Source organism: Oncorhynchus mykiss, chromosome 20 (assembly GCF_013265735.2).
Source record: "Oncorhynchus mykiss isolate Arlee chromosome 20, USDA_OmykA_1.1, whole genome shotgun sequence".
NCBI lineage: Eukaryota > Metazoa > Chordata > Actinopteri > Salmoniformes > Salmonidae > Oncorhynchus > Oncorhynchus mykiss.
The window spans coordinates 42,484,218-42,511,272 of NC_048584.1; the positions used below are offsets into that span (position 1 = coordinate 42,484,218).

Here is a 27,055-nt window from a genome sequence, read left to right on the forward strand (position 1 = left end):
TATTACAAAGTATTAGATTGCGATTTTTTTTATTTATTTAAGGCCTCGTTTTTGGTTTCAGAACAATTATTTTTGATTGAAAAATATATATATGTTTTGCTCTCGACAAAAAGACACAAATGTACCTGCTATTTTAACAGTAAAGTTAGAATAATGTGATTCATGTAGGTGCCAATGGCATCATAAACAGGACTTAATCAGGCTTTTAATGGCATTTGAGTACGGAACGCGTCAAGGTATATATTTTTTAGACACGCAAAAGGCGTTCCGTATTTGAACAGAGAACAAAACGAGCTTGTTTCCAAGGTTACAGACAGACACTGAAATGTCAGTCCGTCAGTGTAAATGCGACTGTTTACAGAAATCCTAGAATAAAAACAGTTTCAAAAAGCTTTAAAAAGAAAAGCTAAAATGGACAATTGTGATTTGGAGAAGCTTGCAATTTCGGGACAGACGTTGCAGCCTGCGTTCAAAGCAGATGTAACAACTTATAAAGTTACTGTTGCAAGCGATGTCGACCAGGTTACATTGGACCTGCTCACAAGTGACTGCGGAGCCAGTTATAAAATCGTAAGTTTCAACCAAGCAACGTTTGGATGCGAATATATATATATTTAAATACTATAAGATATCCTACACTGTGTACTAGGCACATAATTTGTTCTTCACGCTCTTGCAAATCAATACATTTGACATTTTCAGCGTTGTGGTGATGGCTCAAAGTCCATCAAACTGAATGATGGATTGAATTTGGTTGAAATAGAGGTGGGAGCCGAGGACGGCACCTCCAAAAAATATTGCATTGAGGTCACCAAACTGTCTGCGAGGACTGCAGAGTTGAGTGACCTTACAATTGAAGGAAATGTTCAATTACAACCTACATTTTCGGCAAACATCTATGATTACTCAAGTAAGTGGATATGCATTAAAAAAATAAAGATATATGAAAATAAAGTATGTTTTCTATTTTATTCTATGACTTATATAATGTGCTGTTAAAAAAAAAAACTGGTAATCTTTTCATTTAGGCACAGTTCCTTTCTACTGTAATTCGGTGACCATACTGCCCAAAGTTCCTGATAAAAACATGAAAGTTTCAGTGAATGAAGAAAGTGATTCCCAACCTTCTCCATTGACTGTTGGAGAAACTGTCGTCAGTATCAAGGTCTTGTCAGCAGATGGCAGCAATTCTCAGGTAATAACACAAACTGCTACTGTACTGGCAACGTTTTTTATGGAAACCTTTGCTAAATCTTTGTACTTTAGATATAATGATACATCAAATATTCAGTAATTCCTGATGGATTAAAGAATGTCTCTTTCAAAACCACTCCCAGATGTACTATGTGTTGGTGATGCGAGAGCAGATTCCCATGGCTGTGTCTTTCAGTGATGTGAAAGAGCAGGTCTCCTATGAGTGCCCTGTCACTCTGACGGCCCTCTACAGACCCATATCCATCAACCAGAGGTAGAGTGACTATAGCAGGGGTATTCTAATCCTACACTGGAGATAGTGACTATAGCAGGGGTATTCTAATCCTACCATGGAGATAGTTACTATAGCAGGGGTATTCTAATCCTACCCTGTAGGTAAAGTTACTATAGCAGGGGTATTCTAATCCTACCCTGGAGATAAAGTTACTATAGCAGGGGTATTCTAATCCTACCATGGAGATAGTTACTATAGCAGGGGTATTCTAATCCTACCATGGAGATAGTTACTATAGCAGGGGTATTCTAATCCTACCCTGTAGGTAAAGTTACTATAGCAGGGGTATTCTAATCCTACCCTGTAGGTAAAGTTACTATAGCAGGGGTATTCTAATCCTACCCTGGAGATAAAGTTACTATAGCAGGGGTATTCTAATCCTACCATGGAGATAGTTACTATAGCAGGGGTATTCTAATCCTACCATGGAGATAGTGACTATAGCAGGGGTATTCTAATCCTACCATGGAGATAGTTACTATAGCAGGGGTATTCTAATCCTACCCTGTAGGTAAAGTTACTATAGCAGGGGTATTCTAATCCTACCCTGGAGATAAAGTTACTATAGCAGGGGTATTCTAATCCTACCCTGGAGATAAAGTTACTATAGCAGGGGTATTCTAATCCTACCATGGAGATAGTTACTATAGCAGGGGTATTCTAATCCTACCCTGGAGATAAAGTTACTATAGCAGGGGTATTCTAATCCTACCCTGGAGATAAAGTTACTATAGCAGGGGTATTCTAATCCTACCATGGAGATAGTTACTATAGCAGGGGTATTCTAATCCTACCATGGAGATAGTTACTATAGCAGGGGTATTCTAATCCTACCATGGAGATAGTTACTATAGCAGGGGTATTCTAATCCTACCATGGAGATAGTTACTATAGCAGGGGTATTCTAATCCTACCCTGGAGATAGTTACTATAGCAGGGGTATTCTAATCCTACCCTGGAGATAAAGTTACTATAGCAGGGGTATTCTAATCCTACCATGGAGATAGTTACTATAGCAGGGGTATTCTAATCCTACCATGGAGATAGTTACTATAGCAGGGGTATTCTAATCCTACCATGGAGATAAAGTTACTATAGCAGGGGTATTCTAATCCTACCATGGAGATAAAGTTACTATAGCAGGGGTATTCTAATCCTACCATGGAGATAGTTACTATAGCAGGGGTATTCTAATCCTACCATGGAGATAAAGTTACTATAGCAGGGGTATTCTAATCCTACCATGGAGATAGTTACTATAGCAGGGGTATTCTAATCCTACCATGGAGATAGTTACTATAGCAGGGGTATTCTAATCCTACCATGGAGATATAGTTACTATAGCAGGGGTATTCTAATCCTACCCTGGAGGTAAAGTTACTATAGCAGGGGTATTCTAATCCTACCATGGAGATAGTTACTATAGCAGGGGTATTCTAATCCTACCCTGGAGATAAAGTTACTATAGCAGGGGTATTCTAATCCTACCATGGAGATAGTTACTATAGCAGGGGTATTCTAATCCTACCATGGAGATAGTTACTATAGCAGGGGTATTCTAATCCTACCCTGGAGATAAAGTTACTATAGCAGAGGTATTCTAATCCTACCATGGAGATAAAGTTACTATAGCAGGGGTATTCTAATCCTACCCTGGAGATAAAGTTACTATAGCAGGGGTATTCTAATCCTACCATGGAGATAGTTACTATAGCAGGGGTATTCTAATCCTACCCTGGAGATAAAGTTACTATAGCAGGGGTATTCTAATCCTACCATGGAGATAAAGTTACTATAGCAGGGGTATTCTAATCCTACCCTGGAGATAAAGTTACTATAGCAGGGGTATTCTAATCCTACCATGGAGATAGTTACTATAGCAGGGGTATTCTAATCCTACCCTGGAGATAAAGTTACTATAGCAGGGGTATTCTAATCCTACCCTGGAGATAAAGTTACTATAGCAGGGGTATTCTAATCCTACCATGGAGATAGTTACTATAGCAGGGGTATTCTAATCCTACCATGGAGATAGTTACTATAGCAGGGGTATTCTAATCCTACCATGGAGATAGTTACTATAGCAGGGGTATTCTAATCCTACCCTGTAGGTAAAGTTACTATAGCAGGGGTATTCTAATCCTACCCTGGAGATAAAGTTACTATAGCAGGGGTATTCTAATCCTACCATGGAGATAGTTACTATAGCAGGGGTATTCTAATCCTACCATGGAGATAAAGTTACTATAGCAGGGGTATTCTAATCCTACCCTGGAGATAAAGTTACTATAGCAGGGGTATTCTAATCCTACCCTGGAGATAAAGTTACTATAGCAGGGGTATTCTAATCCTACCCTGGAGGTAAAGTTACTATAGCAGGGGTATTCTAATCCTACCCTGGAGATAAAGTTACTATAGCAGGGGTATTCTAATCCTACCATGGAGATAGTTACTATAGCAGGGGTATTCTAATCCTACCATGGAGATAGTTACTATAGCAGGGGTATTCTAATCCTACCCTGGAGGTAAAGTTACTATAGCAGGGGTACCCACTAAATTAGTCCCTGATAAGAGGGGAAGAATTAAGAAAAAAAGCAGTGGAACTGACTTCGATGTCCAATTTTCAATATGACGTTACTATACTATATGTGTGACCAACCAGGTTCGAACCCAGATCTCTTACTCTTCAGGGCCCATAGTCACACAGAAGCTCAGAGTAGTGCTGATCTAGGATCAAGTCCCCCCTGTTTATAAAAGAATATTCAATATTATCTGAAAGGAAAAAGCTGATCCTAGATCAGCACTCATACTCTGAGTCGTTTTATGAATATGGGCCCTGGTCTCAGGCAAGGTTATTTATCAATGTGCATGAATTCTTTCTCATCAATTGAGACTCTAACACTGTTTTCTGCAGTGATCCACAGCACCTGTTCTCAGCCCCCTACATTGACATGCTGGCGAGAAGGTCGAAGGTCGACCCGCTAAACGAGTGTCCCCTCGGAGACAGCTGGAAGGTTCTGGAACACGACCTGGATAAGACCATGTCTTCTGCGCTGGTCAAGTGCTTCTTTGCATACCGAGGTACGCGGTCACGAGCCAGAACGATGATTACTTTCTCAAATATGATTATTATATTATATTGAAATAATCTTGTAATGTTCAAATTTCACTCATATCAATATCAGCTAATCAGCAGTTAGAGATATAGCCACATCTACTGTGTGTTTGTCATGAATCGTGGCATGTCTCTGTTACCTCTTGGAAAAGGATGTGAGAGTGTGGTGAAACTGGCTGAAGTGGGGTCACATGCACTGGAGTGTCCACACAAACCCTCAACGGACCTGGACCCAAAGGTCAGCATGAAACATCGACGTGTGTGTGTGTGTGTGTGTGTGTGTGTGTGTGTGTGTGTGTGTGTGTGTGTGTGTCTGAGTGTGTCTGAGTGTGTGCGCACACGTATGTGCAGAGGACTGAAAATCACAGCCATCGATATCTATGCTCCTCCTCCTGTCCTCTCCTCTCCTCCTCATCTTCTCCTCTCCATCAAAACAAAAACAATAATATAACATACTGTATGTGCTGGGTTGAATAGTGGCACCGTTTCCTCTCATGTGGATTTCAGCTTTAAATGTACCTTTCTTTCAGGACGTCACTGAGACGAGCTGGTACAAAAAGCATTTTGCATCCTCGACCTGCTTGGAGATAGAAACCAAACACACTTTGGAGGTAACAAGAACACTTTACATATGGTTACCTATGATAGAGGTTTAGACTTAGAAAATTACTAAAGCTATGTAATTACAGTGCAACACTCTACTTATGGATTACTCACTGATACAAGGTATTTACATAATTTATGTCCTACAAAGAACTGAAATATTGTAAAGCATTGCCTAGTTTTCGTATCTTGTTCTATTCGCTATCATCGTTGTTGCTAAGATTGTTCAAACCTTTTGTCATCTCATTAGATAGAGTCTCTGCTATTGTGTTGCTGATGATGCATCATTCATTCTGCATAAGTGAGGATATTTCCTTTTTTCTTGACAGGTGCGTAACTGGGAGAAGAGACTACAAAAGGCAATAGGACAGGATAGTGTCGATAATCTGTGTGCCCTGGCCCAGGACAATCTGAAACTCTACAGAGAGCGTCTGCCCAAACCAGGTCGGTAAGAGTTTCCATCCAACGCAGCTAAGCCAAACCTCTGTGAGCATAGCGGATTAGCCTTCCCCATTGGAAAAATACACAAAGAGTGGCTAGTTAGTGTTAGCATAGCAAATTAGCCTTGCTTATTGAAAAAATACATGAAGAGAGGCTAGTTAGCATTAGCGTCAAGGGCCTATCCTGACATGATGCAGGACACTGTTAGTCTTTTTTTTGTCCACTTGTTCCTGACTACTCACTGAATCTGAGAAGTGACATCAGAGAAGCGTTGAATGAGGACTCATTGGTCCTCATTCTGAAATCTAATCCTTAACTCACAAACTTGTGAACAAGCGGTGTGCCTGTACCAGGTCATGTGTTGAACGTATACAGTGTGCTGGCTCTTGTAATACAGACTCTGTGACCTGGGAGAAATCCATTGGGGAAAAGGGATGTAATTCCAAAGACATTATAAAGAGTGGCTAGTTAGTGTTAGCATAGCAAATTAGCCTTGCTTATTGAAAAATTATATGAAAAGAGGCTAGTTAGTGTTAGCATAGCAAATTAGCCTTGCTTATTGAAAAAATACATGAAGAGAGGCTAGTTAGCATTAGCGTCGTTCAAAGACACCTTTAACAGTCTTCCATGATGGTCTTGAATGAGGAACCGTAAAGGGTCTTTCAGAGTTCAAAGTGCAAAGAAGTCTTAGAAACCAGTTTCCTCTTTCGTGCTGATTATTCATTTAGAACGTGTGGCTTTGGGGTCATTCCACTGGGGTCATTCCACTGGGGTCATTCTACTGGGGTCATTCTACTGGGGTCATGCCATTGGGGTCAGTCTACTGGGGTCATTCTCACTGGAGTCAGTCCACTGGGGTAATTCCATTGGGGTCAGTCTCACTGGGGTCAGTCCACTGGGGTCATTCCACTGGGGTCATTCCATTGGGGTCATTCCACTGGGGTCATTCCACTGGGGTCAGTCCACTGAGGTCAGTCCACTGGGGTCATTCCACTGGGGTCATTCCATTGGGGTCATTCCACTGGGGTCATTCCACTGGGGTCAGTCCACTGGGGTCATTCCACTGGGGTCATTCCATTGGGGTCATTCCACTGGGGTCATTGCACTGGGGTCAGTCTCACTGGGGTCATTCCACTGGGGTCAGTCTACTGGGGTCATTCCACTGGGGTCATTCCACTGGGGTCATTCCACTGGGGTCATTCCACTTGGGGTCATTCCACTGGGGTAATTCCACTGGGGTCATTCCACTGGGGTCATTACACTTGGGGTCATTCCATTGGGGTCATTCCACTGGGGTCATTCCACTGGGGTCAGTCCACTGGGGTCTGTCCACTGGGGTCATTCCACTGGGGTCATTCCATTGGGGTCATTCCACTGGGGTCATTCCACTGGGGTCAGTCTCACTGGGGTCATTCCACGGGGGTCAGTCTACTGGGGTCATTCCATTGGGGTCATTCCACTGGGGTCATTCCATTGGGGTCATTCCACTGGGGTCAGTCTCACTGGGGTCAGTCCACTGGGGTCATTCCACTGGGGTCATTCCACTTCATTTCAGCAAGCTATGACACCGACCATCTCGGATTGTTCTGAAAAAAATGTCTGTCGTTAGAAATAGATATAATTTGCATTCCTGCAACATTATTTTGTTGAAACGTCATTTGATCTTTGAAGAAATTAAGCTAATTGATTGCACGCACATTGGCCATTTTAATGTATAGGATTCATATAATAGTCAATGAATATATTACCTAACATCCAATTGTGACCGAACTTGTTTCTAACAATGAGTTAAGACATGAGGAATCCAAAGAAACGTTGAAAAGCTACCCACGGATGCCCAGCACCAATCCCACCCCAACAATCAGTGGGGCGGCAGGTAGCTTAGTGGTTAGAGCGTTGGACTAGTAGCCAAAAAGGTTGCAAGATCAAATCCCCGAGCTGACAAGGTAAAAAACTGGCAGTTAACCCACTGTTCCTAGGCTGTCATTGAAAATAATAAGTTGTTCTTTTAACTGACTTGTCTAGTTAAATAAAGGTTTAAAAAAAGTATATTTTCTTGACAAGTAATATGGCCCTGTGTCTTGGAGTATTGTTTCTTCATACTATGTAATGTGAATTTGGTGATGTTAGCTTTACACCTCATCCTACATCCTGATATTTCCAGGTTCTGACCACTAGATGGTGCTGTTAGGTGTTTTCTTTTTTTCTTTAAGAATCCCGATGCTAAAGGGATAGTTTACTCGAATGACTAAATTACATATCGGTTTCCTTTCTGTGTACTCGTTGTTGGTGTAGGGGGGGTCCGTGGGTGGCTTCTCACTGGGCACACACTGGTTCAATCAATCGTTGTTTCAATGTCATTTCAATTAAATTATGTTGAACCACTGTGGAATAGACATTGAATTGACATCCTTGCCCAGTGGGTTTTGACAATTCCTTTGGATTTCTCATGTCTTACTCAATTGGTATAAAAAAAAGTTTGGCCCCAATTGGAATGTTAGGTTATATATTTATTGACTATTATATGAATCCTATACATTAAAATGGCCAATTTGCATGCAATCAAATAGCTTAATTTCTCAGAGATCAAATTATATTCCAACAAAATAATATTGCAGGGTTACTAAACAATTTTAGACCAATCTGAGAAGGTGGGTGTCCAAATCCTCTTTCTTGTGCTTTCTGAGGTAGAACGACCCTTTGGTGTGTCAGTGCTATGAAGCCATAGTTAGGGAGGGAGGCTTAGATTGTTCTAGAGTGTAAGAGGCTGTAAAACAACATGAGCCGTGGCGATACTTCCGTCATGTGTGTTAAAATAGAAGCTCTTTATTTTCCTCTGGGATGCAAAGGGCTTGACAACAATGTAAAGCGACAGATAAAGGTTGATTTTGCAGAAGCAATTTACAACCATTTAATATTTCATGCAAAAACGATGCAGGCGATCTTTCATGAGTGAAAGTAAAAATGAGGCTGGCACAGAATACCCTTTTCCTCATCATGTGTGTGTGTGTGTGTGTTTGTGTGTGTGTGTGTGTGTATGTGTGTGTGTGCGCCTGTGTGTGTGTGTGTGTGTGTGTGTGTGTGTGTGTGTGTGTGTGTGTGTGTGCGCGCGTGTACTGTACCTACCCAGGTGACCTGCTGCAGTATGAGAATGGTCAGTCTCCTCTGGACTGTCTGGAGCAGGCTGCAGTCTATTATGCCTCAGCCATCAAGCTGAAGCCCCGAGACCCCAGACTCCACTTCCTCCTGGGGCTGGCCCTGGAGGAGCAACACTATGCAGCAGAGATGTACGGACTGAGGAGGAAAGTAAGGAAGCCTTGGCCAAGTCAGAAAGGCTCCTGCCCTATGGGCCAATCTCCTAATTCTGTAGCGTGAAACAGCTTGATGTACAGCCCCCTGGACAGGACGCTAGTCTATCGCATGGCCAAACCACTTATTGTTGAATTTGCGATTTCCAACTTGTTGTGTAATGTTTATATCCAATGGCCGATGACCATCTATAATTTTGCTTCCTTATTTCTCTATATATGACAATGATTAAAAAGGATTTGCCAGTAGATTGTCGACTTGATTCATGATGATGACTGCTAGCTAAGATTTTTAAAGTATGATGTTGACATGATCAGTCCAATCAAAGCTACTGTACATATAACGTGAATTGACATCATTTTATCTGTGGCCAATGACCTTGAGCCTTCTTGGATGGGCACTTCTAACTCTATGGCAGCACCCAAGTGGCTAGAATTTTCGAGCTCTACCCTTAGACTTAGCGGTGACGTTGTTTCCCCATGAGTGACAGAACACTGAGCCAATCACGGCACAACGTTCCGTATTTTCTGCTGGCTTGCCCCACGACCACAGAAAGCACTGAGCTGGACTGAAACACCTGCATTTTGGGGTTGCCTTACTCAAGAAAACAAAAAAGAGACCATGTTTGCATGGGGCTTCATTAACTCAATTATATATATATTTTTTACATTGTTTGCAAAATGATATGTGACACGTATTAATGCTAAAATAACATGCAAAACAGGTAAGCCCCCCCCAAAAATGTGGGGCTCGAAACAGGCCCTGCCTGCCCTGAATAACGGGTTGCCACTGACTGAAAGTAATCAGATTACACCACTGAGTTTAATTCATCCAAACGTTAGGTTACTGATTACTATTTTGGACAAGTAACTAGTAACTGTAATGGATTACATGTAGAAAATAACATACCAAACCCTGTTCCTGTGTAACACACCCTTCACTCCAGAACATGACCAATTTGAATAGGACTCATTTTCTTCTTCTTCTTCTTCTTCATCATATGTGTATGACTCATTTTCTTCTTCTTCTTCTTCTTCATCATAATGTGTATGACTCATTTTCTTCTTCTTCTTCTTCTTCTTCTTCTTCATCATATGTGTATGACTCATTTTCTTCTTCTTCTTCTTCTTCATCATATGTGTATGACTCATTTTCTTCTTCTTCTTCTTCTTCATCATAATGTGTATGACTCATTTTCTTCTTCTTCTTCTTCATCATATGTGTATGACTCATCTTCTTCTTCATCTTCATCATATGTGTATGACTCATCTTCTTCTTCTTCTTCTTCATCATATGTGTATGACTCATTTTCTTCTTCTTCTTCATCATCATATGTGTATGACTCATTTTCTTCTTCTTCTTCTTCATCATATGTGTATGACTCATCTTCTTCTTCTTCTTCTTCATCATATGTGTATGACTCATTTTCTTCTTCTTCTTCTTCATCATATGTGTATGACTCATCTTCTTCTTCTTCTTCTTCATCATATGTGTATGACTCATTTTCTTCTTCTTCTTCTTCTTCATCATAATGTGTATGACTCATTTTCTTCTTCTTCTTCTTCTTCTTCTTCATCATATGTGTATGACTCATTTTCTTCTTCTTCTTCTTCTTCATCATAATGTGTATGACTCATTTTCTTCTTCTTCTTCTTCTTCTTCTTCATCATATGTGTATGACTCATCTTCTTCTTCTTCTTCTTCTTCTTCTTCATCATATGTGTATGACTCATCTTCTTCTTCTTCTTCTTCTTCTTCTTCTTCTTCATCATATGTGTATGACACATTTTCTTCTTCTTCTTCATCATAATGTGTATGACTCATTTTCTTCTTCTTCTTCATCCTAATGTGTATGACTCATTTTCTTCTTCTTCTTCTTCATAATGTGTATGACTCATTTTCTTCTTCTTCTTCTTCTTCTTCTTCTTCATCATATGTGTATGACTCATTTTCTTCTTCTTCTTCTTCTTCTTCTTCTTCTTCATCATATGTGTATGACTCATTTTCTTCTTCTTCTTCTTCTTCTTCTTCTTCTTCATCATATGTGTATGACTCATCTTCTTCTTCTTCTTCTTCTTCTTCTTCATCATATGTGTATGACACATTTTCTTCTTCATCTTCATCATCATATGTGTATGACTAATTTTCTTCTTCTTCTTCTTCTTCTTCTTCTTCATCATATGTGTATGACACATTTTCTTCTTCTTCTTCATCATAATGTGTATGACACATTTTCTTCTTCATCTTCATCATAATGTGTATGACACATTTTCTTCTTCTTCTTCTTCTTCATCATAATGTGTATGACTCATTTTCTTCTTCTTCTTCTTCTTCATCATATGTGTATGACACATTTTCTTCTTCTTCTTCTTCTTCTTCTTCTTCATCATATGTGTATGACTCATTTTCTTCTTCTTCTTCTTCTTCTTCTTCTTCATCATATGTGTATGACACATTTTCTTCTTCTTCTTCATCATAATGTGTATGACACATTTTCTTCTTCATCTTCATCATAATGTGTATGACACATTTTCTTCTTCTTCTTCTTCTTCATCATAATGTGTATGACTCATTTTCTTCTTCTTCTTCTTCTTCATCATATGTGTATGACACATTTTCTTCTTCTTCTTCTTCTTCTTCTTCTTCTTCTTCTTCTTCCGTTTCCTCCTCCAGTCTGATGGGGACGTTGAGGACCTGAGCAGTGCCAAGTCCACGGCGTGTCAGGATGACATCCTGGCTGTGTGTAAGCTGCATGGCTTCCCTGGCACGCCTACCATGGAGAACCAGCTCCAGGCCCTGGACACAGAGTACCACCAGCTGAAAGAGCAGGGCCAGTCAGGCAAAGCAGACTACATTCAGACCCTGTTCATCTTCCTCTCCAAGAAGGCAGGCAAGGTACAAACATACAATTACAAAGATATATATTGAGAAAGTGGTATCCAAACTTTTTCATCCCCCCCCCATCAGAATTGCTTGCGACAACAACCCACCCCAAATCTAAAAAAATGAAATACCTAAATTCTCCAAGATATCAACCGATAACCGTCATTACATTTTCTCTTATTAAAGGCAACCAATAAATCATTTTACTCAATAACATTTCAAATGGTCTAATAAATCTTTCTCCATGATTGGCATTCTAGTGTCGGGGACTACGGACTAGGTATTCTAGTGTCAGGGACTAGGTATTCTAGTATCAGGGACTAGGTATTCTAGTATCAGGGACTAGGTATTCTAATGTCAGGTCAGGGACTAGGAATTCTAGTATCAGGGACTAGGTATTCTAGTATCAGGGACTAGGTATTCTAGTATCAGGGACTAGGTATTCTAGTATCAGGGACTAGGTATTCTAGTATCAGGGACTAGGTATTCTAGTGTCAGGGACTAGGTATTCTAGTATCAAGGACTAGGTATTCTAGTATCAGGGACTAGGTATTCTAGTGTCAGGGACTAGGTATTCTAGTATCAGGGACTAGGTATTCTAGTATCAGGGACTAGATATTCTAGTATCAGGGACTAGGTATTCTAGTGTCAGGGACTATGTATTCTAGTGTCAGGGACTAGGTATTCTAGTATCAGGGACTAGGTATTCTAGTGTCAGGGACTAGGTATTCTAGTGTCAAGGACTAGGGAATAGGTATTCTAGTGTCAGGGACTAGGCATTCTAGTGTCAGGGACTAGGTATTCTAGTGTCAGGGACTAGGCATTCTAGTGTCAGGGACTAGGTATTCTAGTGTCAAGGACTAGGGACTAGGTATTCTAGTGTCAGGGACTAGGTATTCTAGTGTCGGGGACTACGGACTAGGTTTTCTAGTATCAGGGACTAGGTATTCTAGTATCAGGGACTAGGTATTCTAGTATCAGGGACTAGGTATTCTAGTGTCAGGGACTAGGTATTCTAGTGTCGGGGACTAGGTATTCTAGTGTCAGGGACTAGGTATTCTAGTGTCAGGGACTAGGGAATAGGTATTCTAGTGTCAGGGACTAGGGACTAGGTATTCTAGTGTCAGGGACTAGGTATTCTAGTATCAGGGACTAGGTATTCTAGTGTCAGGGACTAGGGACTAGGTATTCTAGTGTCAGGGACTAGGGACTAGGTATTCAAGTATCAGGGACTAGGTATTCTAGTGTCAGGGACTAGGTATTCTAGTGTCAGGGACTAGGTATTCTAGTATCAGGGACTAGGTATTCTAGTGTCAGGGACTAGGGACTAGGTATTCTAGTGTCAGGAACTAGGGACTAGGTATTCGAGTATCAGGGACTAGGTATTCTAGTGTCAGGGACTAGGGACTAGGTATTCTAGTGTCAGGGACTAGGGACTAGATATTCTAGTGTCAGGGACTAGGTATTCTAGTGTCAGGGACTAGGGACTAGGTATTCTAGTGTCAGGGACTAAGTATTCTAGTGTCAGGGACTAGGGACTAGGTATTCTAGTGTCAGGGACTAAGTATTCTAGTGTCAGGGACTAGGGACTAGGTATTCTAGTGTCAGGGACTAGGTAGAGACCATTGAGATGAATCTATGTATCTCTATAATGTCAGAGAGACATCCAATGGATGTGGGACCCAGTTGATGTGTGACATTTGAACCGCCTGTGAAGGGCCTCTGAACATCTTTGATCTCTCAACCATTGATGTTGGAGTAAGTAGACTGGCACAGAGATCACTCGACCTGACTGGCTCCCGGAAGAACAGCCCCATTCAAATGCATTATAGATCAGAATGATCCGTTAGTTCAAGACTAGGTTTGAGCGCTGTTGGTGCAGACCCAGACTAGGGGGTTTTGACATTCCTCCCCTTGTACCTCAGGATGGCAGTGCGGGCGTGGGGGACGAAGAGAGCTGTATCCACCGGGCCCTTCTGAAGTACCTGGATGCCTGGTCGCTGAACCAGGACTTCTGGGAGTACAACCTCCACGTGGGGCGTATGCTGCTGTTGCAGAAGAGGAACAAGGAGGCACTGCAGCACCTGCAGACCGGACTGGCCCTGCGGCCCTCACAGCCAGCACTTAGGTCAGCACACGCTGTAGTATGTTTAACGCAGTTGCTTCTGGGAACCAGACTTGCTTTAACTCCTCAAGCTAAGTCCTTGGCTTTAGCTCAACGGGCTACGACCAATCTGTAGCAGGCAGGAGACCTGGGTTGGCCCTATTGGTCACATTGCTAGGGGTAGGCAACTCATGAACGTGTGTGTGTGTGTGTGTGTGTGTGTGTGTGTGTGTGTGTGTGTGTGTGTGTGTGTGTGTGTGTGTGTGTGTGGGCAGGTTCTTCACAGGTCTTGCTCTACTGCTACAGGAGGAAGCCTCAGAGGCTGTGGAGAAGGAGGCAGGCCTGTTTTTACAACAAGGCCTGGAGCATGTTATAGCACAGTCCTGCAACATGGAGAACAACTACAGGTGTGTGTGTGTGTGTGTGTGTGTGTGTGTGTGTGTGTGTGTGTGTGTGTGTGTGTGTGTGTGTGTGTGTGTGTGTCTGTGTATATGTGTGTGTGTGTGTCTGTGTATATGTGTGTGTGTGTGTGTGTGTGTGTGTGTGTGTGTGTGTGTGTGTGTGTCTGTGTATATGTGTGTGTGTGTGTGTCTGTGTGTGTGTGTGTCTGTGTATATGTGTGTGTGTGTCTTTGTATATGTGTGTGTGTGTGTGTGTGTGCGCGTGCGTGCGTGCGTGTGTGTGCGCAAGACAGAGATCGGGATCGAGAGAGAGTATCTTGATTTCCAGACTTCCTTAAGTGCACTTCTACATGATGTGCAGTCAGTGTTTCTCTGTAAGCTAAACGTCCCCTTTTTTTCCTGCCGTGATGTGAACTCAGTGGTTTGGAGCCGAGCGTGACAGACCCCCTGTCCAGTGTGAGAACACAGTTCCTGCGTGGCTGCCTCACCCTAGGTGCCCTCCAACAGAAGAACACTCTCTCTCAGAAGCCAATGAGCTCTGAGCAGGTCTATCACACGTGAGTTTTATGTTTCTTGCCTGGTTCAAATCTCTTTGTTCTGTCTTGCCAAGTCTCTATGTATGTATACTGAACTAAAATAGAAAACGAAAATGTTGGTCCCATGCTTCATGAGCAATTTTTTAATTTTTTTTATCCAGAAATATTTCATTCGCACAAAAAAAAGCTTATTTCTCTCAAATGTTGTGCATAAATTTGTTTACATCCCTGTTAGTGAACATTTCTCCTTTGCCAAGATAATTCATCCACCTGACAGGTGTGGCATACCAAGAAGCTGACAAAACAGCGTGATCGTTACACAGGTGCACAAAGGCCACTCTAAAATGTGCATTTGTGTCACACAACACAATAACACAGATGTCTCATGTTTTGAGGGAGCTTATAATTGGCATGGTGACTGCAGAAATGTCCACCAGAGCTGTTGCCAAATAATTTAATGTTAATTTCTCTACCATTTTTATTTTACCTTTATTTAACTAGGCAAGTCAGTTAAGAACAAATTCTTATTTTCAATGACGGCCTAGGAACAGTGGGTTAACTGCCTGTTCAGGGGCAGAATGACAGATTTGAACTTGCAACCTTTCGGTTACTAGCCCAACGCTCTAACCACTAGGCTACCCTGCCGCCCCACCATAAGCCACCCGGTTTTAGAGAATTTGGCAGCACGTCCAACCTGCCTCACAACACACAGACCATGTGTAACCACTCCAGCCCAGGGCCTCCACATCCAGCTTCTTCAGCTGCGGGATCATCTGAGACCAGCCACCCGGACAGCTGAGGAAACTGTGGGTTTGCACAACTGAAGAATTTCTCCACAAACGGTCAGAAACAGTTTGTGGAGTTTGCTCATCTGCATACTCGTCGTCCTCACCGGAGACGCCGGCGTCTCACCGGCGTCTTGACCGGACTGCAGTTCGGCGTCGTAACCGACCAGTGGGCAAATGCTTACCTTAGATGGCCACTGGCACGCTGGAGAAGTGTGCTCTTCACAGATTAATCCTGGTATCAACTGTACTGGGCAGACAGCGTGTATGGGATTGCATGGTGGAGCGGTTTGCTGATATCACAGGGATACTGTGAAGAGATCCTGAGGCCCATTGTTGTGCCTTTCATCCGCCGCCGTCACCTCATGGTTCAGCATGATAATGCACGGCCCCATGTCACAATGATCTGTACACATTTCCTGGAAGCTGAAAATCACCCTGTTATTTCATGGCCTTCATACTTACCAGACATGTCACCCATTAAGCATGTTTGGAATGCTCTGGATCGATGTGTACGGCAGCATGTTCCAGTTCCCGCCAATATCCAGCAACTTCACACAGCCATTGGAGAGAAGTGGGACAACATTCCACAGGCCACAATCAACAGCCTGATCAACTTTGTCTATCACAGTGCCATCCGTTTTGTCACCAAAGCCACATATACTACCCACCACTGCGACCTGTATGCTCTCGTTGGCTGACCCTCACTACATATTCATCGCCAAACCCACTAGCTCCAGGTCATTTATAAGTCTATGCTAGGTAAAGCACCGCTTAATTCAGCTCACTGGTCACCATAGCAACACCCACCCGTACCACACGCTCCAGCAGGTATATTTCACTGGTCATCCCCAAAGCCAACACTTCCTTTGGCCGCCTTTCCTTCCAGTTCTCTGCTGCCAATGACTGGAACGAATTGCAAAAACTTCTGAAGCTGGAGTCTTATATCTCCCTCTCTAACTTTAAGCATCAGCTGTCACCAATCACTATACCTGTGCACTGCCAATCTGCAAATATCTACAATAGCAACTACCTCATCCCCATATTGGTACTTATCCTCTTGCTCTTTTGTACCCCAGTATCTCTACTTGCACATCATCATCTGCACATCTATCACTCCAGTATTAATGCTAAATTGTAATTATTTCACCTCTATGGCCTATTTATTGCCTTACCTCCCTACTCTTCTACATTTGCACACACTGTAGATAGATTTTTTCTATTGTGTTATTGACTGTACGTTTGTTTACGTGTGTTGTTTTTGTTGCACTGCTTTGCTTTATCTTGGCCAGGTCGCAGTTGTAAATGAGAACTTGTTCTCAACTGGCCTACCTGGTTAAATAAAGGTGTTCTCAACTGGCCTACCTGGTTAAATAAAGGTGAAATAAAAAATAAATAAAAAACTGTATGCAAAGGAGATGTGTTGCGCTGCATGAGGCAAATGGTCACAGCAGATGCTGGCTGTTTTTTTAATCCACACTCCTACCTCTGTTGAGGACAGAATTTAAGTATATATGCAGGAAACTAGAACAATTCTGGTCTGTGTGTGTGTGTGTGTGTGTGTGTGTGTGTGTGTGTGTGTGTGTGTGTGTGTGTGTGTGTGTGTGTGTGTGTGTGTGTGTGTGTGTGTGTGTGTGTGTGTGTGTGTGTGTGTACCCATCTTCCTTTACCCCAAAACAGTGTTGTGGTGCTGGCAGCCCGCGGTGTGTGTCGGTGCGTGTGTCGGGACGAGGTGGCCCAGCAGCTGGAGTGGGTGTTGCTAGATGCCCACTTTGCCCTCCTCCAGAGCCTTATTCAGCAAAAGAAGGCTGCTGGGTTGACCCAGGGTCAGGGTCAGGGTCAGGGTCAGGGTCAGGGCAAGCAGGGAGAGACAGAGAGACAGGCCTGGGTGGCCAAGAGGTGTCAGGCTCTCACAGGTCTGATCCGCCTCACCTCTATCCCCGCCTGCAGGGAGCTGATGGACATGCAGGAGAAGGTGAGAAAGTACACTAAAATGTTGAGCGAGTGGCGGAATTGACATTTTCTTTCGGCCTTTCTCATTTGAGAAATGACAGTAACTAGTTTTTTTTTTCAAAATTCCAATAGGAAATAAATTATTGAGAAAACGATTTTTGGTGAGAAATGGTGAGAAATGGTGAGAAACAACGCAAAAAGTTGTCATTGTAAGCGACGGGTATAAATTTGATATCGGCGCGTTCGGAATCCGTTTAGGCTCGACAAGATATTAAAACTTTTCGCCTACGACCAAAAATGAATGAGTTAATTTTAGGGGTTCTCGCCTCGAGAGGCGAAACCTTGGTTGAGGGGGACCCCAAAATGTTCCATTCAAAACTTATGGGCTCATATGAAAGAGGAGGTCAAATAAATTACATCTAGGGTCAAAGGTCAAAATTTCAGGTAGTCAAGGTCAGGGTGTTGAAGTTGACCCTAACCCAGTGTTTCCCAAACTCAGTCCAGGGGAACCCCAAGGAGTACACGTGCTGAATTAAATCATCTATAATCAAATCAAATCAAATCAAATCAAATTGTATTTGTCACATTCACATGGTTAGCAGATGTTAATGCGAGTGTAGCGAAATGCTTGTGCTTCTAGTTCCGACAATGCAGTAATAACCAACAAGTAATCTAACTAACAATTCCAAAACTACTGTCTTGTACACAGTGTAAGGGGAAAAAGAATATGTACATGAGGATATATGAATGAGTGATGGTACAGAGCAGCATAATCTACTTATCATCAAGCTTTGACTATATGAATCAGCTGTTGTGCTCGCGTTAAAAAAAAGGAAATACCCCTTGGGGTCTTCAGGACATGGTTTGGGAAACGCTGTCCTACCTACTGATACAGCATCAAATATTCTTCCATCCCCATAATAAGATTGAGGGTAGAGTCATCTGATCCTGGATCTGTGTGGTGTCGTCTCAGATTTTCCCCTCGCTCGTCAGTCACTTTGATCTTGATCTTTTGATCGACTGTGATCGTTGGTGTGTTGCATACAAAACAAACTCCCATCGGGGGTGTCCAGGTCTGCCAGGTTGCCGTGGTGACGACTCCTCGTGACAGCCATGCGCTGTGTCTCCTGGGGCTGGCCCAGCTGGCTCAGTGTGACAACGACCACAGCTCCCAGAGGTTAGAAGGAGCCATTGCCAACGCCTGCCTCAGCTTCCAGGCAAGCATCGAACTGGAGGACAAGCCTCAGAGCGGAGAGCCACCCACACAGCTCACCAGTAAGAGAAATAGTGTGTTTGTGTGGGTGTGCGTGTGTGTGTGTGTGTGTGTGTGTGGGGGGGGGGGGGGGGGGGGGGGGGGATATTAATGAAGTGTGTGTGTGTGGGGGGGGGGGATATTAATGAAGTGTGTGTGTGTGGGGGGGGGGGGTATTAATGAAGGGTGTGTGTGTGGGGGGGGATATTAATGAAGGGTGTGTGTGTTTGTGGGGGGGGGATATTAATGAAGTGTGTATGTGTGTGTGTGTGTGGGGGGGGGGGGGGTATTAATGAAGGGTGTGTGGGGGGGGGGGGGATATTAATGAAGTGTGTGTGTGTGTGCTCACATTGATATATGCAACTGAGCCTTGTGCCATCCCTCCCCCTCCCTCAGAGCAGCAGTGGTGGCAGGACAGGCTGGCAGCAGACAAGGAGAAGGCAGTCAAGGGGACAGCCAGCCAGGGAGCGGGTGGGGGTGGCTCTGGGCCTCCTGACACTGCAGTGGCTGCCGGGAGAGGATGTGGGCGTGGCATGGGAGGTCCTGCTAGAGGGGGTACTGCGGCTGCAGCCAAGACCCCCACGAGAGGAGGCAAGACTGCCCCTCCAGCCAAAAACACCCCTTCTACTGCCCCTCCAGCCAAAAACACCCCCTCTACTGCCCCTTCAGCCAAAAACACCCCCTCTACTGCCTCTCCAGCCAAACACACCCCCTCTACTGCCCCTCCAGCCAAAAACACCCCCTCTACTGCCCCTCCAGCCACCGTCTCTCCATCCAGGTCAGTCAGATAGACTGTAGACGTGTTGGAGAGCATAAATGTTACGCAGTCGCTGATTTCTGTTGCTGCAGATGCACCTCCCCTGCCTGTAAACTTCTTCTTCTGCCTGCTTTTAAGACTTTCAGTATTTCATGTAGAACACGGCCTAATGAGAGAGGTATTCGAAGGAATGGGAACGACATGCTTTTGGACACGTGTGTTTTATCTATCATTAGTTTTCCCAGTCAGAGTTGAGTAAAATTATATTTAAATTAGGTAAATTCAGGAAGTATACTGAAATTCCAGTCTGAATTGTTTTAATTGAAATGGAAATTGAGCCCAACCCTGATCCAAGTAGTTTCTGTTTGTACTCAGCAGGGGGCAAGTTGGAGCAGCCAAAACTCCTGGCCCTGCCAAGCCCAGCAGCTCCAAGACCCAGCTCATCTCCCCCAGCAAGTCTAAACCAGACTGCTCCCCAAGCCCAGCCAAACCTGGGCCCACAGAAGGTAGGCTACCAACCAGGGTAGGAATTATACTCAAGGGTATCCCGTCTTTGGCCTAGTAACACTGAGGAGCGCTGTTGGGTTTAGCCCACTATTCATTTCATTGATTGTGTCATTTTCTGTGTGTGGGCTACTTAGTATTGCTCCATTTAGAACCGATTGCTCTGTCTGTGGGTTGTGTCTGTATGACTACAGAGTCAGCTGTGGCAGAGAGTAGCAACGTTCTCCCCAAAGCTCTGTTGAACCGTCGATCCCATGCCCCTCGCCTCGGCTTGGCCCGCGCCCTCTCCCGCTCCGCAGACAGCCACCACCAGGCACACCAGCTCTACCAGGAGGTCATCACCATGGCACCAGAGGTCACATATTACTATCAGTTATTATACAGGTAGTACAGCTGTTCCTGTTATTGTTGGCTCCATCCAATGATTGGTCAGTTTGGAGTGGTCTTCCTGTTATTGTTGGCTCCATCCAATGATTGGTCAGTTTGGAGTGTTCTTCCTGTTATTGTTGGCTCCATCCAATGATTGGTCAGTCTGGAGTATTCTTCCTGTTATTGTTGGCTCCATCCAATGGCTGGTCAGTCTGTAGTGTTCTTCCTGTTATTGTTGGCTCCATCCAATGACTGGTCAGTCTGGAGTGTTCTTCCTGTTATTGTTGGCTCCATCCAATGACTGGTCAGTTTGGAGTGTTCTTCCTGTTATTGTTGGCTCCATCCAATGACTGGTCAGTTTGGAGTGTTCTTCCTGTGCTCTCCAACTGTTGCACTCCCCAGCTGTGTTTTCTCCTGGGTGTTATCTAAGTCCAGGTTATGTCTAGATTATGTTTATCCAAGTCCAGGTTGTGTCTAGAATATTGGTAAACACCTTTCAGATACAATGTGATTGATCAACAGGTCCACGATGCGTACATTGAGCTGGCAGAGATGCTGGGGCAGTCCGACCCCCTGGCTGCTGTAGAGGTGTACTGTCGGTTCCCCCTGAAGCCCGTCTCAGAGCAGAACTTTGACGACGCCTTCATCACCGGAGAGATCGTACGCATCCTGATGAAACAAGGCCTCTACGAGCACCCAGAGCTGAGACACAACCTCATCGCCTACGGGAAAGTCATGGGCCTGGGTGAGTTATCTTTTCATTAGAACCCCAGAGCTGAGACACAACCTCATCGCCTACGGGAAAGTCATGGGCCTGGGTGAGTTATCTTTTCATTAGAACCCCAGAGCTGAGACACAACCTCATCGCCTACGGGAAAGCCATGGGCCTGGGTGAGTTATCTTTTCATTAGAACCCCAGAGCTGAGACACAACCTCATCGCCTACGGGAAAGTCATGGGCCTGGGTGAGTTATCTTTTCATTAGAACCCCAGAGCTGAGACACAACCTCATCGCCTACGGGAAAGCCATGGGCCTGGGTGAGTTATCTTTTCATTAGAACCCCAGAGCTGAGACACAACCTCATCGCCTACGGGAAAGCCATGGGCCTGGGTGAGTTATCTTTTCATTAGAACCGTCTTGGAAGTGTATGCATTAGATGTTTTTTTTTAGATCATACAGAGGTTCTTGAAACTTTTTTTTTTTTAGCTCAAGACCCAAATGGGAAATGTACCCAAAATCTTCCTCCAACGACCCAAATGAAGAAGACGGTGTGCGATTTTATAGATGTATTCTCATAATTCGTGACCCATATTCTCGCATGCCCGGGATCCATTTTTCTGTCCCAACCCATCGAGCAGGATTACATCTGTATTGCTGCAGTATCGCAGAAGATTTGCGTTGAAATGAAGGTCATTTCAGGATGAGATGACATTTTTGTCGGTGTTTACCGTGAATAGAGGAACATTGCCTTTTAACATTTAAATCTATCTATAACACGGATCTTCCGCTATACAGATTGAACTGAGCCCTCCTTCCTGTATGCAAATACAGAAATAGAACATTTGGAAGACAAATTAAATGCACATGTATGGATCTTAATTTTACCAGTTTCTCACAGCAGGAAAATAATCCTGCAACAACAGGAAATGTGAATTATTGTGAGGATTATAGTTAATTAACATTTTTGTAGGGGTTCGTACATTTTTTTGTTTGGCTAAATCAAGGATGAAATTTTAAAAAGTGTAAGTTTAATACAGTATCTAGAAGCCTTAGTAGAATACACTACAAGTTAGCATTTCCTGCGGTGCAGCAAATTTCCTGCAACAGGGTGATCAAATTAAGATCCTACATCTGTATGTATAGTAGGCAGAAGCTAAAGGGAAGGATGTGTGTCGTTTAAAAAAAATGCAATCTCTTACTGAATTCTCTTTCGAAATGGCTTACTACTTAAAATGGTATAAATAATACAAGTGAATGTTAAGGGTAATGCTTCAGCCTCATCAGATCGTGTTTGTTTTGTGTTTTGTATGTGAAGGTTGCCTTGAGAAATACATCAACATCCTCGAAGGGAAGTTCATGAGCAGCCTTCTGAAGAGAGTGTATGCTGGGATCCATGACAAATCAGTGGAAGACAAGGATCTGCAGGACTTCTTCAAGTTCAAGTGCTGGATATGAACTTTCCTTTCATAAATAGACTGGCTGTTTATTCCTTGATCAATGTATGAATGTATCTCTTTAGACCAATCGGCTAGTCACATCATCTTTAGACCAATCGGCTAGTCACCAATCGGCTAGTCACATCATCTTTAGACCAATCGGCTAGTCACATCATCTTTAGACCAATTGGCTAGTCACATCATCTTTAGACCAATCGGCTAGTCACCAATCGGCTAGTCACATCATCTTTAGACCAATCGGCTAGTCACATCATCTTTAGACCAATCGGCTAGTCACATCATCTTTAGACCAATCGGCTAGTCACATCATCTTTAGACCAATCGACTAGTCACATCATCTTTAGACCAATCGGCTAGTCACATCATTTTTAGACCAATCGGCTAGTCACATCCTCTTTAGACCAATCGGCTAGTCACATCCTCTTTAGACCAATCGGCTAGTCACATCCTCTTTAGACCAATCGGCTAGTCACATCCTCTTTAGACCAATCGGCTAGTCACATCCTCTTTAGACCAATCGGCTAGTCACATCCTCTTTAGACCAATCGGCTAGTCACATCCTCTTTAGACCAATCGGCTAGTCACCAATCGGCTAGTCACATCATCTTTAGACCAAGCAGCTAGTCACATCATCTTTAGACCAATCGGCTAGTCACCAATCGGCTAGTCACATCATCTTTAGACCAATCGGCTAGTCACATCATCTTTAGACCAATCGGCTAGTCACATCATCTTTAGACCAATCGGCTAGTCACATCATCTTTAGACCAATCGACTAGTCACATCATCTTTAGACCAATAGGCTAGTCACATCATCTTTAGACCAATTGGCTAGTCACATCATCTTTAGACCAATCGACTAGTCACATCATCTTTAGACCAATCGGCTAGTCACATCATTTTTAGACCAATCGGCTAGTCACATCCTCTTTAGACCAATCGGCTAGTCACATCCTCTTTAGACCAATCGGCTAGTCACATCCTCTTTAGACCAATCGGCTAGTCACATCCTCTTTAGACCAATCGGCTAGTCACATCCTCTTTAGACCAATCGGCTAGTCGACAGAGTGAAACATATGTCGTTGTACCCTTGAGCAAGGCAGTTAAACCCCCCCCCACCGCCCCCCGACACACACACCAACAGCTTCCCAGGCGACCAATCTGGCAGCACCTCTCCGATTCAGACGGGTTGAGAGCAGAAGTCAAGTTTCGGTTGGACCTTGTGTAAGTAACGGTAAAAAAAATGTATGGAATCCTTTAAAGAATATGAACTGTTACTATTCCTTGGGTTCTGCCGACACTAGGAAATATCTTTCACTGCACATGAGGTCAACGACCTGTTAAAATACCAAATTCAAAATAAGACAATACTTTGATCGTTTTCTCAAAAAGGCCATTTAAATCTGGACCACTTCATCCCCAGTACTGTTTTATAACAGTCACAGTGAGAACAGCAGTAGACTGTTTTATAACAGTCACAGTGAGAACAGCAGTAGACTGTTATATAACAAAGTCACAGTAATAACAGCAGTAGACTGTTTTATAACACAGTCACAGTAATAACAGCAGTAGACTGTTTTATAACACAGTCACAGTAATAACAGCAGTAGACTGTTTTATAACACAGTCACAGTAATAACAGCAGTAGACTGTTATATAACACATTCACAGTGAGAACAGCAGTAGACTGTTATATAACACAGTCACAGTAATAACAGCAGTAGACTGTTATATAACACAGTCACAGTGAGAACAGCAGTAGACTGTTATATAACACAGTCACAGTAATAACAGCAGTAGACTGTTATATAACACAGTCACAGTAATAACAGCAGTAGACTGTTATATAACAAAGTCACAGTAATAACAGCAGTAGACTGTTATATAACACAGTCACAGTAATAACAGCAGTAGACTGTTATATAACACAGTCACAGTGAGAACAGCAGTAGACTGTTTTATAACACAGTCACAGTAATAACAGCAGTAGACTGTTTTATAACACAGTCACAGTAATAACAGCAGTAGACTGTTATATAACACAGTCACAGTAATAACAGCAGTAGACTGTTTTATAACACAGTCACAGTGAGAACAGCAGTAGACTGTTATATAACACAGTCACAGTAATAACAGCAGTAGACTGTTTTATAACAGTCATAGTGAGAACAGCAGTAGACTGTTATATAACACAGTCACAGTAATAACAGCAGTAGACTGTTATATAACACAGTCACAGTGAGAACAGAAGTAGACTGTTATATAACACAGTCACAGTGAGAACAGCAGTAGACTGTTATATAACACAGTCACAGTGAGAACAGCAGTAGACTGTTTTATAACACAGTCACAGTAATAACAGCAGTAGACTGTTTTATAACACAGTCACAGTAATAACAGCAGTAGACTGTTATATAACACAGTCACAGTGAGAACAGCAGTAGACTGTTATATAACAAAGTCACAGTAATAACAGCAGTAGACTGTTTTATAACACAGTCACAGTGAGAACAGCAGTAGACTGTTATATAACACAGTCACAGTAATAACAGCAGTAGACTGTTTTATAACACAGTCACAGTAATAACAGCAGTAGACTGTTATATAACACAGTCACAGTGAGAACAGCAATAGACTGTTATATAACAAAGTCACAGTAATAACAGCAGTAGACTGTTATATAACACAGTCACAGTAATAACAGCAGTAGACTGTTATATAACACAGTCACAGTAATAACAGCAGTAGACTGTTATATAACACAGTCACAGTGAGAACAGCAGTAGACTGTTATATAACACAGTCACAGTAATAACAGCAGTAGACTGTTTTATAACACAGTCACAGTAATAACAGCAGTAGACTGTTTTATAACACAGTCACAGTGAGAACAGCAGTAGACTGTTATATAACACAGTCACAGTAATAACAGCAGTAGACTGTTTTATAACACAGTCACAGTAATAACAGCAGTAGACTGTTATATAACACAGTCACAGTGAGAACAGCAGTAGACTGTTATATAACAAAGTCACAGTAATAACAGCAGTAGACTGTTATATAACACAGTCGCAGTAATAACAGCAGTAGACTGTTATATAACAAAGTCACAGTAATAACAGCAGTAGACTGTTTTATAACACAGTCACAGTAATAACAGCAGTAGACTGTTTTATAACACAGTCACAGTAATAACAGCAGTAGACTGTTATATAACACAGTCACAGTAATAACAGCAGTAGACTGTTTTATAACAGTGAGAACAGTGAGAACAGCAGTAGACTGTTATATAACACAGTCACAGTGAGAACAGCAGTAGACTGTTATATAACACAGTCACAGTAATAACAGCAGTAGACTGTTATATAACACAGTCACAGTAATAACAGCAGTAGACTGTTATATAACACAGTCACAGTAATAACAGCAGTTGACTGTTATATAACACAGCCACAGTGAGAACAGAAGAACAGTGAGAATTCTTTTTCATGCCAGGAGAGGTACCGGATTCTGGTAAATGGGTTCCGGAACAAAACAGTCCAAAACTGAGAAGTGCCAGATTCTGTTCCGGAAGGATCTGGCTCAAATTAAGCACTGCGCATAACTCAGACTTTCACATACAGTGAGTGCATCATGCACTGACACCAATTATTGTCACGTGTGCTCCCTCTCTGGCCTCTAGGTCACCAGGCTGCTCGTTATGGCGCACCTGCGTGTCCTCAGACTCACCTGGGCTCCATCACTTCCTGATTACCTGCGCTATACTGTATATGTCACTCCCTTTGGTTCCTTCCCTATATATGTCCCTCCCTTTGGTTCCTTCCCTATATATGTCTCTCCCTTTGGTTCCTTCCCTATATATGTCACTCCCTTTGGTTCCTTCCCTATATATGTCTCTCCCTTTGGTTCCTTCCCTATATATGTCTCTCCCTTTGGTTCCTTCCCTATATATGTCTCTCCCTTTGTTTCCTTCCCTATATATGTCTCTCCCTTTGGTTCCTTCCCTATATATGTCACTCCCTTTGGTTCCTTCCCTATATATGTCACTCCCTTTGGTTCCTTCCCTATATATGTCACTCCCTTTGGTTCCTTCCCTATATATGTCACTCCCTTTGGTTCCTTCCCTATATATGTCACTCCCTTTGGTTTCTTCCCTATATATGTCACTCCCTTTGGTTCCTTCCCTATATATGTCACCTCCTTTGGTTCCTTCCCTATATATGTCACTCCCTTTGGTTCCTTCCCTATATATGTCACTCCTTCCCTATATATGTCACTCCCTTTGGTTCCTTCCCTATATATGTCACTCCTTCCCTATATATGTCACTCCCTTTGGTTTCTTCCCCAGGTGTCATTGTTGCTGTTCTGTGTGTTGTT

General features: G+C 42.9%; 1 protein-coding gene across 1 annotated transcript; it reads left to right on the top strand.

Annotated features, from left to right (window-relative positions):
• The first annotated feature begins 326 nt into the window (after positions 1-326).
• LOC110499605 lies at positions 327-26,540 on the top strand. Its single transcript, XM_036956365.1, has 20 exons — positions 327-570; positions 703-910; positions 1,029-1,195; positions 1,338-1,468; positions 4,404-4,570; positions 4,757-4,842; positions 5,135-5,215; positions 5,537-5,651; positions 8,779-8,954; positions 11,631-11,852; positions 13,766-13,968; positions 14,220-14,351; positions 14,765-14,902; positions 17,347-17,641; positions 18,693-18,894; positions 19,268-19,649; positions 20,004-20,134; positions 20,327-20,487; positions 21,024-21,246; positions 22,537-26,540. Exons 1-20 carry the CDS (start codon positions 412-414, stop codon positions 22,674-22,676), a joined length of 3,519 nt encoding a protein of 1,172 aa, XP_036812260.1. The 5' UTR covers positions 327-411; the 3' UTR covers positions 22,677-26,540.
• The last annotated feature ends 515 nt before the right edge of the window (positions 26,541-27,055 follow it).